The sequence below is a fragment of the Panthera leo genome, chromosome A3 (genome assembly GCF_018350215.1).
Source record: "Panthera leo isolate Ple1 chromosome A3, P.leo_Ple1_pat1.1, whole genome shotgun sequence".
Taxonomy (NCBI): domain Eukaryota; kingdom Metazoa; phylum Chordata; class Mammalia; order Carnivora; family Felidae; genus Panthera; species Panthera leo.
In genome coordinates, this window is record NC_056681.1 from 103,949,760 (window position 1) to 103,965,938 (window position 16,179).

At 40.9% G+C, this 16,179-nt stretch overlaps 1 protein-coding gene and 1 non-coding gene across 2 annotated transcripts in view; both read left to right on the forward strand.

The window, feature by feature from the left end:
- Nucleotides 1–16,179, forward strand: part of BUB1 (BUB1 mitotic checkpoint serine/threonine kinase) — a 46,872-nt gene that overhangs the window by 15,860 nt on the left and 14,833 nt on the right. The window contains exons 10-17 of the mRNA XM_042933074.1: nucleotides 1,538–1,797; nucleotides 3,846–3,904; nucleotides 5,209–5,337; nucleotides 5,433–5,543; nucleotides 6,296–6,395; nucleotides 7,447–7,528; nucleotides 10,543–10,717; nucleotides 12,686–12,773. Of these exons, the coding sequence (XP_042789008.1) occupies nucleotides 1,538–1,797; nucleotides 3,846–3,904; nucleotides 5,209–5,337; nucleotides 5,433–5,543; nucleotides 6,296–6,395; nucleotides 7,447–7,528; nucleotides 10,543–10,717; nucleotides 12,686–12,773 (1,004 nt within the window). The remainder of the gene's footprint in view (nucleotides 1–1,537; nucleotides 1,798–3,845; nucleotides 3,905–5,208; nucleotides 5,338–5,432; nucleotides 5,544–6,295; nucleotides 6,396–7,446; nucleotides 7,529–10,542; nucleotides 10,718–12,685; nucleotides 12,774–16,179) is intronic.
- LOC122216756 lies at nucleotides 14,347–14,486 on the forward strand. Its single transcript, XR_006201098.1, has one exon. It is a non-coding gene; the product is annotated as a small nucleolar RNA SNORA29 (small nucleolar RNA).

Consider the following 16,179-nt stretch of genomic DNA (forward strand, 5'->3'; position numbering starts at 1 on the left):
ACTTCTCTTGGCCACGTGCCTCCCGGAACCATCTGTCTGTCTCTTCCACGCTGGCCTCCAAGCAGCTGTCCTCTCCTGACTCCTCTCCAGTGGTGTATCCCTGCTTATTTTCTAGTTCCTATGGCATTGTTTCCTTTTAACAACCCCATTTTGGTGGCACACAGTCCCTAGGAGCTTTTTTTAAAAAAAGCATATATGAGCGATTAGTTTTTTGAGATCTCTTGCTTGTACCCTCACACATGGGCGATAATTAGGCTGGATGCTATGTTCTCGAAGGGGAATCATTTTCCCTCAGAATTTTCTTAGTTCATGCTTTCAGCTCCACTTTCATTTCCATTCTGAGATGTATCTATATGTCTGAACTTTTCTCCTGATCAGCCTCCTCCAACTGTTGTTTTAGGTGTTAGAATTACTTTACCAACCTTTTGGTGAGGTTTTGGAGGTAGATGATAAAGCACATAGTTAAGCCACTGTCTTTAACCAGAAGCCTCCCTTTATGGAGCTTGCTTTTGTGTTGGGATAGCATAAGGATATATTTCCCAAACGGATTGTCAGTGGCCCCCAAATCATTTACTGAGCTACTCGACCTTTCCCCTTTGATTTAAAATATCTTTATCGCGTGCTAAATTTTTAATATACAAGATCTGTTTCTAAAATGTACCTTTGCTTTGGTTACTTACTAGGTTTCTTCTTGATCATTCCATATTGTATATTTACCATAGCTTTGTTGTAAGTTTTGATATCTGGTATGGAAAGTCTGATTATTCCTTTTCAAAACATGTTTTCAGAATTGAATATTATTATTAATTTTGATCTGTTTTTAGTTTGGTAGGTGAGAAAATGGGATAGGTCATTTCTGATTACTTTTTTTGATCACTAGTAAAAATGAACTTTTTATATTTTATCCATTTGTTTGTGAACTAACTATTCTTGCCATAGAAGTTGGTGCCTTTTTTTTTTTTTAACAATTTGTGAGAATACTTTTATATGGTGAGGAATGAACTCTACTGTCTTTTAACTTTTTAACACAAGAGTGTGCAGTGACAGTCTAAGTGCACATGAGTCGAAAAACAAAGGTTTTAAGTCCAGAGCTTGTCAGCCTTCCCACTGTAAGCCATGTTTTTGTGGAAGCTATTGTTGCAAGTTAGATTCACATCTCCTCATTACAGAGAAGATGGCTCCCAAGTGTATTTTAATGAAGGGAATACCATTATGAGCATTTGAGGGCATTGACTTATTGGTCCTTTCTCAAAATTAAGAGAAATAAGACAGTTCTTAAACACTGATAAAACTGTAGGGACTCGTTATTTCCTATTTCAGGAAATAGGTGCTGCCCAGTTTTATCTGTGGTGAAGAAGCTACAAAAGCATCCATCATGTAAAGTGGTCCTTGTTGTTGGCTGTACCTGAAGGGTGTGGGGATGCCACAAGGGGAGAGGAAGCTACTGATGACAGATGCCATTCTTTGCAAAGCTGTAGTACCTCATGAGTGGTACTCCGGACTTCACGGCCTTGTTTTTGTTTGCTTAACTTGAAAGGTTAATCCGGCACGGACGGGGCCAAGTGTAGGCTCCCAGCAGGAACCGAGAGCTCTGTGTCTTCCAGCCATCAATCAGCAGATCTCAAAGAACGTGGGGGAGAGACCCAGAGAGGCAACACCTGTTGCTCCTCCCATGGCAAATGCTGTCACTGCCGCTTTGGTGTCCCCAGCCATCAGCCAGAGTGTATCTCTTCCTGTTCCTCTGGCAGCCCAGCCAGTGACAGACTCCATGTTTCCAGTGGCCGGAAAAGATGACGGGTAAGGCGAAGGTCGTCCTAGAGACGATAGTGACGGGAGTGGCATTTGTCAGCTTCTTTACATGTTCTGCAGTTTCAAGAACAGTATATAAAAGATGAATGATTCCTGTTTTTACTGTAATCTGTAGATGGACATGTTGAAAAAGTTACCAAAATCGTCCCAAATCTTTCAGACTTATTACACTATTTTTCTTTTAGAGTGTTCATTTCATTTCATTTCATAGTTCTCTCTTCCCTTAAGAATATTCAGTACCGGGGCGCCTGGGTGGCTCAGTCGGTTAGGCGTCCGACTTAGGCTCAGGTCACGATCTCACGGTCCGTGGGTTCGAGCCCCGCGTCGGGCTCTGGGCTGATGGCTCAGAGCCTGGAGCCTGCTTCCGATTCTGTGTCTCCCTCTCTCTCTGCCCCTCCCCCGTTCATGCTCTGTCTCTCTCTCTGTCTCAAAAATAAATAAACGTTAAAAAAAAAAAAAAAAGAATATTCAGTACCTGAAACTCACCGTTTTTTTTTTTGTAACTGGAGAATGTACAGCTATTAACCTGTGATTAAACTGAAATGGCCTTTCTTACTGGCCTTGAATACATGTAGTGATTATTACTGTCCAGACACGTGTTCCTCACATGGGTTCTCCTGATCCTTCTAGCTTCCCACCAGGAGTAATTTGGGATTCATATCCATTACACGATATGCCAAAACCCATCTGTTGTACACTGCTTTGGGGATTTTTTTTCCCCCAAATTTTGAGGGATTTTCCTAGATTTCATAAATTATAATTTATAAATAATAACTTACTTTGTTTAAATTTTTACCTCCCATGACTTCGGCACGCTCTTTCTCTCTTCTTACATACAGCAATTTTATTGATCCGTTAGAAAAAATGAGAGCGACCGTGTAACTTGTACCCTTCCCTTGGGCTAAACTCCTTAGCACAGATTATGGCTCATAAGGACCGGTTCTTCTCAATATCTGAGGTTAACTTTTATCAATGATTTCTCCTGGAAATAATATTTAAAATGCTTTTTCACTCACATTAGATTAATAATTCAGACCTGTGTCCTGTGTCATACAGTGTATGTCAAAAAAGAACTGTTGCGTCGTTGGAGTCTATGACCTTATTAGTTCTTCACTGTTAACACAGTTATAAAATGATAAAAACAGGAGAGCAGTGACAGGCTCAAAAAGATGTTGCGTGTCCCATCCGCCCCAGCAGAGACAGAGTCATGAGGCTGGAGGGGCCAGACGAGCTGTCCCTATAAAACTGTGAAACTCTTTAACCTAATGAACATTCAGATCTCAGTCAGAAGCACCTCAGCTTGACCCTGACCCCGGCCCAGGCAAGGGACTGAATGGACCCTTGGTACTCTCACTAGCCAGGACAGCTTACCGTGGCAGAGAAAAGATGCCTTTGTCTGGAATCTCATGTAAGAACTCATTTTTTTAAGACAGTTTAGTGAGGATTTATAAAATTAAGTGTGTTGTACTTTTTACTTACACCCTAACGTGGTCCCTGCTAAGGGAATTTTAGCAATGTTAAATAGACAAGTGAGGTCCACTATCGTGACTGTACTTAAACTGTGATATAAATGTCTTGTGTGCCATCTTTTTTATTTCTCGAGAACTCTTAAAGTCGGCAGAACCATGCTATGTGGCTACTGGCTCAGCATCACAGCTAAAGCACACCAGTGCTTCCCATAGCATGACTGTGGCCAGCTGCATTGCTCACCAAGGCCTGGACCTGGGTGTGAGCCCTTTAGCCTATGTAATAAATGGGGTCATTCGAATTAGAGGCAGTTTTCCTGCCCTCCCAGATACAGGAGTGATTACATGATGTTAGAATACAGGCCCACTGTGTCAAGGCAACATGTAGTACCTGACCTTGATCTATAAGAATTCTTTTCTTCAAAAGGAAATGAAAGAAAAAATAAAACACTTTATTTACTTACACCTAAGCACTTCCGTCCATACTTTAAGTAAACAGGCTTGTAATTGCTGACATTGTTTATTGTTTGTTTTGGGGAGTCAGTTTGTCTCAAGAGTGTTCTCTTTCAGATGTGTGGCTAAAAGTACTCATGAATTCAAACCACAGAGTGGAGCAGAGATAAAAGAAGGTAATGTTTAATTATATTAAATTTGTTTCTGACCTCTTTGCCCAGGCTTCTTGAGGTCACTCAGAGGTCTTTTGGGTGGCTGTGGCTCATGAAGACTTCAAGCCTTAATGAACTGGGGTGTTCACTTTCCAATTCTTAGACTTTAGGGGTTAGAGAAGCCCCAGACCATCTCAAGTAAAGGTAGAAATCTGCTTCTTGGTCATATCTTTTTAGGTAGAATCCTTTGGAAATTTGATTTCGTGAAACCTTTTTTATTCAATTTCTTAGCAGATGTACCTAAAACAAGAGTTATCTTTAATATATTGTGGGGTAGGAAAGGTAATTATAAGTTTAATTAGGAGGATTATACTTCTATTTGGTACTACTTTGTTAGAGGCATTTGCATACAAGGTAGGTTTTGTGAACAAAACAAGATACATCGATTGTGCAGTCACTTGCCCTATGTGACTGGTATCCTCTCAAGTGACGGTTCAGTGGGGAGCAAAGCTGCTCGAAACAGCTGGGAACACCTGCATTTCACCAAGACTTCCCGAGCACCTGCCAGATGCCAGGTACTGTTCCAGGTAGTTAGGGATGGAGTTATAAACAGAAAAGACAAAACCTCCCACCCGCACAGAGGGGGAAAGGGAGTGTCAGGGGGAGGGAATTGAAATGTCAGAGGTGACCGGGAAAGATGCTCACAGAGTGATATTTTGGATAAAGTCCCAAAGGAGGGAGCTTCCCATGCAGCTAGCTTGGAAAACTTGTTTCAGGCGGAGAGAACAGCAAATGCAGAGCCCTGAGATGAGAAATCTCCCTGATGGTTTCTATGCACAGCGAAGAGGCTGAGGTGGCTGGAGTGAGTCAGAGGAAGAGGAGGAGGAAGATGAGGTCTGAGTGAGCAGGTCCCGCCCAGGCTTTACGGGGCCTTGTATGCCGTTGTCCGGGCTCCAGCTGAGTAAGATGGAAAGCCAGTCTTAAGATTCACTGTGTGACTATTAACATGTATTTCTTAGGGGACAGTGGAGCGAAGGGTGCAACTTATAACAAGGCGGCTGATTTGATCTGATCTGAGACCAAGCCGCTTCATCTCTTTGAACTGTCATTTCCTTTTCCATAAAAGGATAATTCTTGCCTTACCTACCTCATGGGACTATTATAAAAATAAAAGTGAAAGATATGTGAGCACTATAATAATAGAAGTCCTTAGTGGTAATTATCAGCAATAATAAAATGTTTTCATTGCAATGTTCCTTAAATTTTGTGCCTTCTAAATTGTTCTGATTTCTCTGCTGGTAATGCCTTTTGTCCCATTTCCTTTATAGGGTCTGAAACACATAAGGTTGTTAACACAGGTTCTTTTCACACAACTCCAAACACGTCACTGGGAATGGTTCAGGCAACCCCATCCAGGGTACAGCCATCACCCACCGTGCACACAAAAGAAGCATTAGGTAAAGCCTCTTGTTTGAATGTGTAGCATCTGGCGACAAATTAATGAAAGCTCTTTTGCAATCATGTTTACAGTTACTCTTTTTATTCTTCTAAGGTTTCATCATGAATATGTTTCAGGCTCCGACGCTTCCTGATATTTCTGATGACAAAGATGAATGGCCATCTCTAGATCAAAATGAAGATGCTTTTGAGGCCCAGTTTCAAAGTAATCATTTGTTAAAACACTACTAAGTGTGTAGGCATTGTGGGTGGTTGCCACAGGAAATATCAAGGAATATACACGAAATTGCCCTTCCCTTGATTAGCTTGTCTTGATTAGGGCAGACAATGCATGAAATAAAAAAATGTGATAGTGTTTGTAAAGGGACTAAATACATGTCACAGATTGGTTTTATTTCTTAGAAAATAATAGAAGGACAAAATCCTGGTGAGTAAGGAATGGCCAGGAAAAGCTGAGTACTTGAGGTATGACTTGAGCCTTGCCTGGCCCGAGTAATGGCCTGGGTGGAGTGTTGGAGCCCACATTTGTTGTCCCAGGTTTTATGCTGGAAGCCAGACCGAGATCATCATAAAGATAAATAGGATCATTAGTCTCGGGAGGCCTCAGAATATAAAGTTAAGAGGTCAATTCTTTCTTACAGGAAATGGAAAGAAAAACCACAGAGAGCTTTTTTCAGTGAGTCAGGTGACCAGAGCAATGTTTTAGGAGAATGATGAATACCGTGCCTTGCATGTAGCAGGAGCTCAAGACCTACAGGCTTGAGTGTTAAACCCTGTGACCACAGTTAAGTCCCTTCATCTCACTACAAAGTGACTTATCTTGTTACCTAGTATTTGAAAACTGTGTCAGTTCTTTTCTGTAAGCTGTTCCATTTTATTTGTAGGTGAAGTTTAGCATAAAGTATAAATGTTTTTTCCTAATACAATAATAAAATGCTACTTTTTACTCCAATGCAGAAAATGCAAGTTCTTCTGGGGCTTGGGGAGTCAATAAGATCATCTCTTCTTTGTCATCTGCTTTTCCTGTGTTCGAGGATGGAAACAAGGAAAATTATGGGTAAAGACACATTTAATTATTGCTTTATCTTGTGTCTACCTGAGGAAACAGCCAGCCAGGTTTTTCTCCGGGTTTGGAAGAGATGTGGTGGACTGGAGGAGATGGGTGTTGTCAGAGGGACATGAGATGCCGGCAGAGGTTCCTCTGGGACTCGGGATAGTGAGAAAACGTGGCTCACTGATCAGATGGCCTGGGTACCAGTGCCAGCTCTGCCACCGGCGAGCATTTTAACCACATGACTGGAAGATTCTTGCTAAAGTTGTCCAGATCTGCATTGGACACCAGAGTTATGAGAAAGCAGACCTCCCATAGCAAAAGCATGTGTTGACAGGAAAACAGTATGGTTACAAATTATCAGAGAACTGAAGGATTCTATAGATTTGAAGCTGAATTAGGTATGAATGAGTTTACCAGTACGTGTGTCCATACATGCTCTGTTTGTATTTGCAGGATTGGTAAAGTAGAAGAGGAAGTGGCTTATACTGGGTTATGCTACAGAGAGATGTTTTAAGCTGAAAGATCACCAGGGAGCCATATGTGGGGGTAAAATGGGGTAGCTCCAGGAATTTTCACAGTTTACAGTTTAAATCATGGAAAGAGAGGTGTCAGTGTGAATTAAAAGTATCGCGGTGTTGGAGAGATTCACACCGAGGCAGAAAGGAAACAGTCTGATCAGCTCAGAAGGAAGTTCCGTAGCTAGACCTAGTCTTAGACATAACAAACACGATGTATGGCGTCCATGACCTTCTATTGGCGATAGCTCTACCTCTCTTTTTGTCCTATTTATAACTCAGTGTAGTAGAGATTTTATATGTTCTATCCTCTCTTAAGTTACTGTAGATCTATTTTTATGTGTACAGTCAAGTTCATTCAACTTGCATTCAGTTTTTCTACAACTACTGTAAAAGTAAGGAATGTGTAAATGTGTAAATAAGTAAATATCTTACTAGTCAAATAAGATAAATGGAAAATGTTTCTAACAGTCTTATTTACGTGGTAGTATCCCCTGTAGCATATTTTACAATTTGTAATTCTAGAAATCTTTCCTTAGATTACCACAGCCTAAAAATAAACCCACGGGAGCCAGGACCTTTGGAGAACGCTCTATGAGCAGATTTCCTTCAAAACCAAATGTGAGTAAATCACTGCCTCATCCACGAAGTTAGTCTTATATCTCTTTGCCCTTCATTTTACCAAATTATTATGTCAATCAAATGAGTTAGTGTATATTAAACAGTCCTGAAAAGTACAATGTAATATGAAGAGTGGGTTGGAACATTATTCTACAATTATTCAAGCATCTACTGTGTATCGTACACGGTGGTAGATACAGAAACTAAAAAATGATATGATCCTTGCCCTCAAAGAGCCTTTCCTTTGGCAGGAGGAACCAGTGGGAGATATATTTTTTTCCAAACCCAAGAAGTGAGGCCTCCAGTGGAATGTTAGAAAACCCAAGTCTAAATTAAACTGGAAGGTCCTTCATCAGTGTAACTCAGCAGACAAGCGTCAGCGTTCTTCTGTCAGAGCAGCGAGGGTGCCCAGCCCATGGGCAGCTTCTGCTCTCACCCTGAGTGTGTTATGTGGGTGCTCTGCTTTTCTCCACTCACCCAGCCCAGCCCTCTGACCGTGAGGGGTCAGACTCTAGCACTGAAATCTGTGCTAAACCCTGGTTCATAGTTTTAATTCCACCGTGGATTCTGTTTTTGTTTTTGTTTTTTAATTTATTTATTTATGTATTTATTTTGAGAGAGAGAGGGAGAGAGTAGGGCAGAGAGAGCAGAGAGAAGGAATTCCAAGCAGGCTCCGTGCTCTCAGCACAGGCCCAATACGAGGCTCGATTTCACGAACCCGTAAGATCATGACCGGAGCCAAAATCAAGAGTTGGACGCTTAACTGACTGAGCCACCCAGGCGCCCCCACAGTGGATTCTCTGAACAAATTATCACTCAGTTCACTAATCCTTCTGATGAACTTTTTGGCCTTCTTAAAAACTTCCAAATAATGGACTGGATTTCAAATATAGTGGCATCAATTCATAGATGCATTTCACCGAACTGTTCAACCAGATGTGTTTTGGCCAAAAAATCCATGATGAATGTTTTGCATCCTGTCCCTAAGCATAAGCCAATTGCTTTATCCTGTGTTCATCTGAAGAAACAACAGCCAGTGTTTCCTCCAGCATTGGAAGAGATACGGTGGCTATATAAAATCTGTGCACCGCATATTAAAACCATGGGTGGCATTTTATTGGCAACTAAAGGGCTTTGCCTAGTGTAATTCTGACTCAGCAGTTTCTCTTTGTGTATCGACTCTAAAACTTGGCCATTGCATTTTTGGAGAAACAGTTAATTCTGAGGCTGAAGAAGAAAAATACAAGATGAGCTTAGAGCATCTTGTAGTGCCAGAAAGTAAGGAAGTGCTTTAAAAAAAAAAAAAAAGATGGCATAACAAAAGAACTCAGGAGCCAACCTGAATATGCCGGTGGCCAAACCAGGCACAATCTGAACAAGAAAATAAATAGAATAAGGTAGTATCGGATTATAACCCAAGAAATAAAATAAATATCAACAATGATATAAATAAATGGGAGACAAGACAAAACAAAACTTCCTTACAGAAGAATTAATAAGTAGAAGTAAAAATGAGAAGTAATAAACGTAGAAGGAATGAGTGGTAATAGAAAAAGCCATTAGAACACCACAGTAATCATTGTTCCAAGCTAGATCCATAAATGAATATTAAAATTAGTGAGTGAAACTTTAAGAAGGAACAAGGTATTTGTATAGCCTTGCAGTATCTCACTCACATTTTCAATCTGATTGTTTTAACATCTGTCCACAAATTCTTTGATATCCCTCCCTCCAGGAAGTGGATCTTCATTTACTTCCCCCTTTTTTTTTTTTTAAGTTTATTTATTTTTGGAGAGAGAGCGTGCATGGAGAAGAGGCAGAGACAGAGAATCCCATGCAGTCTCTGCACTGTCAGCACAGAGCCCAACAAGGGGCTCGATCTCAGGAACCGTGAGATCATGACCTGAGCCACAATCAAGAGTCGGATGTTTGACTGAGCTACCCAGGCGCCCCATCTCCTTTTGAGTGTAGGCTAACTATGATTTGCTATGAATAAATAAGGGTCAGGAAAGGAAGAAATAGTTTCTTGCAGAGCAGAAACCCAGCAGACACTACCTTCACCAGGTGATTGATTGGTTAATCTGGTTATTGGTTATTAGTGGTTATCCCCAGTAATAAGTTGTGTTGATATCATATATCTCCTAATAGGATGTAACAAGAAAGGGCGCTTTACCCCTGATATTCTTCCCTGAAATCAATATAACCCCAGTCTAAACATATGAAAGGCCAAATTTAAACCCAAATGGGAGGGACATTGTACACAGCTCCCAACCAGTATTCAAAAGTGTCCATGTGAGAAAGACTGAGACAGACCAATACACTGGCACAGATTAGAGGAGACTATATGCCACACGTGTCCTGGACTGGAGCCTGGAACAGAGAAGGGACATGTGGAAAAATGATGAAATCCAAATAGCATCTATAGGAGTAGTGTTTTTACAGATGCGCCAGGATTCTATAAGATGTTAACATCAGAGGAAGTTTGACGAAATGCACGTGGGAACTCTGTACTATCTTTGTAACTCTCCTATAAATCTAGGCTTTTCGAATTAAAAAATAAATCAATAAAAATTGGAACATAAAACGTGACCCTTGAATGCAGTGCGACTCCACTGGGGTGTGTCCCACTTCTGGGGAGAACGGAACCACAATGTCCTTGACTGTGTTAGCCAGGGGTGACATGTATTTTCTCTTTAATTCCTCATTTTTTGGGGGGCGGTGCCTGGGCCTCCGACTCCAACTCAGGTCACGATCTCACAGTCCGTGGGTTCAAGCCCCGCATCGGGCTCTGTGCTGACAGCTCAGAGCCTGGAGCCCGCTTGGGATTCTATGTCTCCCTGTCTCTCTGCCCCTCCCCGGCTCACACACTGTCTCTGTGTCTCAAAAATAAATATACATTAAAAAAAAATACTTTAATTCCTCATTTTTTGAATCTTAAAAAGTATGAGTGTGTTACATTTTGTGGACAAAAGAAGGAGATTGCTGCTTTTTTTTCAGCTCATCTTTTGTTGCAGGAAGTACCTCACACTGAAGAGTTGTCAGATGATTCAACCATATGGGGCATCCGCTGCAACAAAACCCTGGCGCCCAGTCCTAAGAGCCCGGGAGCCTTTACCTCTGCTGCACAGCTTGCATCTACTCCTTTCCACAAGCCACCAGGGGACTCCATGCACGCTCTGGAAGACAAAGGTGTGTGTGGCACTACGTTAGCATGTCTTCTGCCAGCTTCAGTTCTTGCACAATTAGCTTTCTTCTTGGAAATCCTAAATGGAAGTTGAAAAATTATAAAGAAGAAACTTCAAGTCCATTTACTGTATTATTACATGTATGATTTTTTTCTTTTGGTATATTGTTTTCTTAAAGTCTGTGCATTTTAGAAATTTAATAACTTAGATTATAGGTGGAACAGGAGGAAAACCTATAGAAGCATTTGAACGTAGATATGCAAAGTCCAACCCATTTGTACAGGGTTTAGGTTTATGTTATGTTTACTGCAAACAAAATGACCACTATGGACAGGTCTATTTTAAGAGTATAAAATAGCAAATTTTAGTCCTTGGTGTATGTCTATAAATTTTACATTAGAGTTACAGCCAAGTGCTACACTCAGGAAAATCAGATATTTTTTTTTTAATGACTGACCTCACGAGAGTAATAATAAAACTCACAGTCCTTATTTCCCCTAAACATAACACTCCTGTATCAAAGATCTTTATCTGAATTGAACCTTAGTATAAGACATTGGCGTTGAGTGCAAATAATTATTACCAACCTATTAAAATTAAATACCAACCAATAAAATACATACAATAAGGTCTGGGACTACGTTACCATTTTGATGACTACTAATTTACTAGCCAAACTCCAATACTGCTGACACATTAAAAAAAACTTTTTTTTTTTTTTAATGTTTATTTATTTTTGAGAGAGAGAAAGAGCACGAGCGGGGGAGGGACAGAGAGGGAGACAGAATCCAAAGCAGCCTCTAGGCTCTGAGCTGTCAGCACAGAGCCCGATGCAGGGCTCGAACCCGTGAGCTGTGAGATCACGACCTGAGCTGAAGTCGGACACTTAACCAACTAAGCCACCCAGGCGCCCCACTGATGACACTTTTATTAAAAATAGTAATTGTTCCCCAAAGCAATAATGAAAGAACGCTCAAAGAATTGCACTCTACTTCATGGAAGTATATTGCACTATAAAGTCTGAGCCTGTAGACCTATACATTTTTAACTAAAGACTAAAAAGTTTCTCTTAGAGTACTAGCTCAGTATGTTACATTTCTTTTCTGGATTTTGAAGGAGAGTTCAGTTGAAACTTGGACAACTGCCAAGTGCCATCACAAGCTTGTCACTTTAATAAAAAAAATTTTTCCAAGTGTTTTCCATTTGGGAAAACTAGTTTACTCAGTAGAGTCTTTCAGAGAGTCAATATTGCCTGTTCTTGTAGTATTTGCACGTCAGTTAGATAAATAGAAGCTGGTGTTCTAGTTCTAAAAAGGATTAGCAGCTGTCTGGTGAGGCACTAGCTGATAGTTTAGTCCGGTGTAATACCTGGCTGTATGTAGTCTTAGCGTCATTGGTAGAGGTATACTCCAATGCCTTCCTAGCTTGTCTTTCCATAGACAGTTTTCACTGGTTTGCTTTTAGTTAAAGGGAGTGATGGTGAGTATTGCCAGGTAGCTTCCAGATACAAACACTCTAAATCAGTTTAACCAACTAAACACTAACGGACTAAATAAAGCAGTTACACAGAAGGACACGCAAATCTCCACCCCCACCCCCAGAAGCGTTGCAGCGTTTTACTCTCCACGTCCTTGTCTTCAGGTTCTCCTGAAGCAGGGTGTGCCCTCCGCCATACCGGTAACCTCCGTAGGCTGCTCATCCTGCCCAGAACTGACTTGCCACCTCCCGACCCTTTTGAAGGATTGTATGGAGTTGAAATGCTCACAAATGGTAGTGGTGGTAAAAAAAATTTTAGTGATTTTTTTTTTCCCCGTTTTTAAACATTATGGAACATTTTACCGTGGAATGCTATTTTGAAATTACAACGAAAGTTGGTATAAGAAGGAATCCTGGACTTTATAACCATATGAGGTCGTGTGTGTATGGACACACGCATGCATAACGTCTCTCTCTCATCTTCTCCATATTTCAGAAAACGTGGTAGCAAAACAGTGCCCCCACGTGACTCTGGATTCTCGTGAAGAAAACGTGGTGGAACCCTCAAAAGACAGAAAGTTCAGGTACTATGAGGGCACGTGTGCTTCTGTCACCCACTGTCGCTCTAGCTTTGCTTTTAGGATGTGGTGGAATACCTAATTCCCACCCTTCGAGGCAAACAGAGACTTCATGGACTCGCAGGGATAAGCCAGAAGGTACTCTCTCCATATGTACCATACGCTGGCCACATCAGGGCAGTGAGAGAAGCAGCTGGGGTAGCAGAGAGTCTATGGGAACAGTTCCTGTGACTGACTTCTACTCCTTTGGAGAGCAGAGCCTACATACTCTGACCAGCGAAAGACCCTGGCGCGTGAAAACTACTGCGGAACCGAGCAAATGCGCATCTCTTTCTTTATATCCGTTCTAACTGAGAAAGGCAATAACTTTCTTTCAAGAGGAGTAAGATAGAATGTTTCGGCCTCCTAGGTATTGGTACAAAATGCAGATGCAGCATACGCTAGTGCTTTGCGGAAGTAAAGTTGCACTGTTTTGAATAGTCTGGGAAACGCAACAGACGCTAAGAGTAGCTGCAATTTTCGAGTATTTATTATATTCCCGTATGATGCTGACACTTTTTGTGCACTGTACCCTTTGGTTAATCCTTACAGTAAATTAATTGTAGGAACTATCCTTTTCATCGTTAGAGATGAAGAAACCAGGTCTAGAGAGTTAAAAAAAAAAAAAAAAATAGATGACCTGTAGTCATACAACTTGTGATTGCAGCACTGGAATTTGAACCCATTTCTCTAGTTTCAAAAGCCTTGCTTGCTCTCACCACTATGCTGTGCCGCCTCTTGTTATTAAAAACCTCTTCTTAAAGTGAGACTCCGGCAAATAAATTGGACAAAAGACATGAGCAGAATTTACAAAAGAAAAGAATGAGTAAACATGTAGAAAATGGTCAACTCCCTAATAATTAAAAAAAAAACACGCAAATTAACAGATCTTGCCTTTTAATTTAAAATGCCGCTCGATAGGCCCACCAGCAATCTTCCCACCTGCAACTAAACGTCTGAATCACAAGACTGCCGTAAGCCACCCTTGGCATAACATAGACCTATACAGGACAAAAATCAGTTGCCAGGGTAATAACTGTCTTTGACCCTGTGAGATGATTAAGTTGCAAGGAAACACTTAAGACCGAGGGAACAGAAGTTCCCTGGCTTAGGAGCCTTATTTCCATGGGTGTTAGTGTGTCAGTGGCTCTTGCAACACTCAGTTTAGATTCCAGAGTCCCCACAAGGGACAGGCCTGTTCCAAGACTCGTCATACCTGAAGCCTGAAGCTGCGGATTCCCAGCGTATATTCCTAATTCTCTCAGTCTAGAATGCAGTTACCAATAATGGTTATTTTTTACCATAAGCAGTGTTGACAGTGATACTCTTATGTTTTCAGTTTTCAGGGGAGAAGAGCTAGAAAGTTACCAAAATTCAAATTCTCGTGGAGAAGGGAAAAGGGTTTTATTGATGACTTATGCACCCACAGTAATTGGGTACTCACATAACTTAATAGCAATACCTATGCGTTTGGAAGCAACTTTTTCTGTGTACATGGGTACCTCTACTATGTTTTGTTGTAATATGAAATATTGGAAATACTCCCATTTGACTACCACATTTTCTCCCAATAATAGATTTTGGTGGCTATGCTTATGGGATAGATTAAAATTGCCATGATCTGAAGAGGGAGGATTTATTTGTGTCCTCCTTCTATATGAAATGGCTGAACAGAAAATTAACTAATTCAAATAAAATATTGACAATATTTACTAAAAACCAGGAAAGTGTTCTATTCCAGCATACACCCACTGGATTAGGTGGAGTGTGGTGATTCAAATCCATGCTAGGACTGTGGAGAAACCTGGCAGACACGACCTTTCCAAATGATCAAGGTTAATTTCACAAGTGATAGCTCATGGTAGTCATGCAATGAGAAGGGCACTCTACCTCTGGAATATTCTTCCCTAAAACCGATACTCACAGTCTAGTCATGAGGAAAACCTCCAAGAAACCTGAGTCGGGGGACACTCTACAAAATACCTGGCCAGTACTCCTAAAAAAGGACAAGGTCTTGGGAGAGTAGGAAACACTAAGAAACTGTCACAGATGAGAAGGGAGTAAGGAGACCTGACAACTGAATACAACACGGTACCCATGATCAGATCCGGGCGCAAATAAAGGGCCCTGTGGAAAAACTGGCAACATCCAAATGAAGTTTGGAGGTTAGTTAATAATATAACAAACGTTGGTTTATTGGTTTTGAGAGGGAAGCCTCTGTAATGTGAAATGATAACACTAGAGGAAATTAGGTGAGGAGTATTTGGGAATTCTTTATTATCCTTGCAACATTTCTTTAAATCTAAAATTATTCCTATTCCAAAATTCGTTTCTTTTTTTAAAAAATTCATAGTAAGAAAAATGCCTGTCAAGTAAGAATGAAGGGGCACCTGGGTGACTCAGTTGGTTAAGGGTCCGACTCTTGATTTCTGCTCAGGTTATGATCTCACTGTTCGTTAGTTTTGAGCTCCGCGTTGGGCTCTGCGTTGACAGTGCAGAGCCGGCTTGGGATTCTCTCTCTCTCCCTCCCTCTGCCCCTCCCCTGCTCATGTTCTCTCTCTCCCAAAAGAAATAAATAAACTTAAAAAAAAAATTAAGAGGGGCACCTGGGTGGCTCAGTTGGTCGAGTGACCAACTTCGGCTCAGGTCATGATCTCACAGTTTGTGGGTTTGAGCCCCGTATCGGGCTCTGTGCTGACAGCTTGGAGCCTGGAGCCTGATTCAGATTCTGTGTCTCCCCCTCTCTCTGCCCCTCCCCTGTTCATGCGCGCTCTCTCTCTTTCTCTCTCTCAATAATAAATAAACGTTAAAAAAAATTTTTTTTAATTAAGAATGAAACATGAAGTTGTATGTACAAAGTCCTTTTTCTCAAAATATACATTTTGTAAAATTTATACATATGTTTGTGCATATGTGGATGTGAAGGTGGAGGAGAATTATGTGTATAAAAATACATACACAGTCAATTCTTATTATTTTCACTGGTTCTTTTGTATAAAGTCACTGCAAACTCTGAATTATCCAACACGGAACCATTTGTTATTCATAGGGGAGATACACAGGTTCCTGTGAGCCTCTGTTCACAACATTTTGTTTACAGACACCTTATTTAATAAACATTGTTGATTCGTTAACATTGAACTCAGGCCCACAGCACTATAACTCATACCTGAACAAGGCTTATCCTAACACATATTCTCCGTAAGACACATCACGGCCTTCTTGCACTTAGGCACACTAGAAAACACTTTAGCGTTGCACTTGGGGAACATCCTAAACAGCGAAATCACCAACAAAAATTCAGAAAAACACGTTACTAAGTATACCATGCAACGGCACTTGTTTATACTGTGAGACCTGAGACAAGAATGCA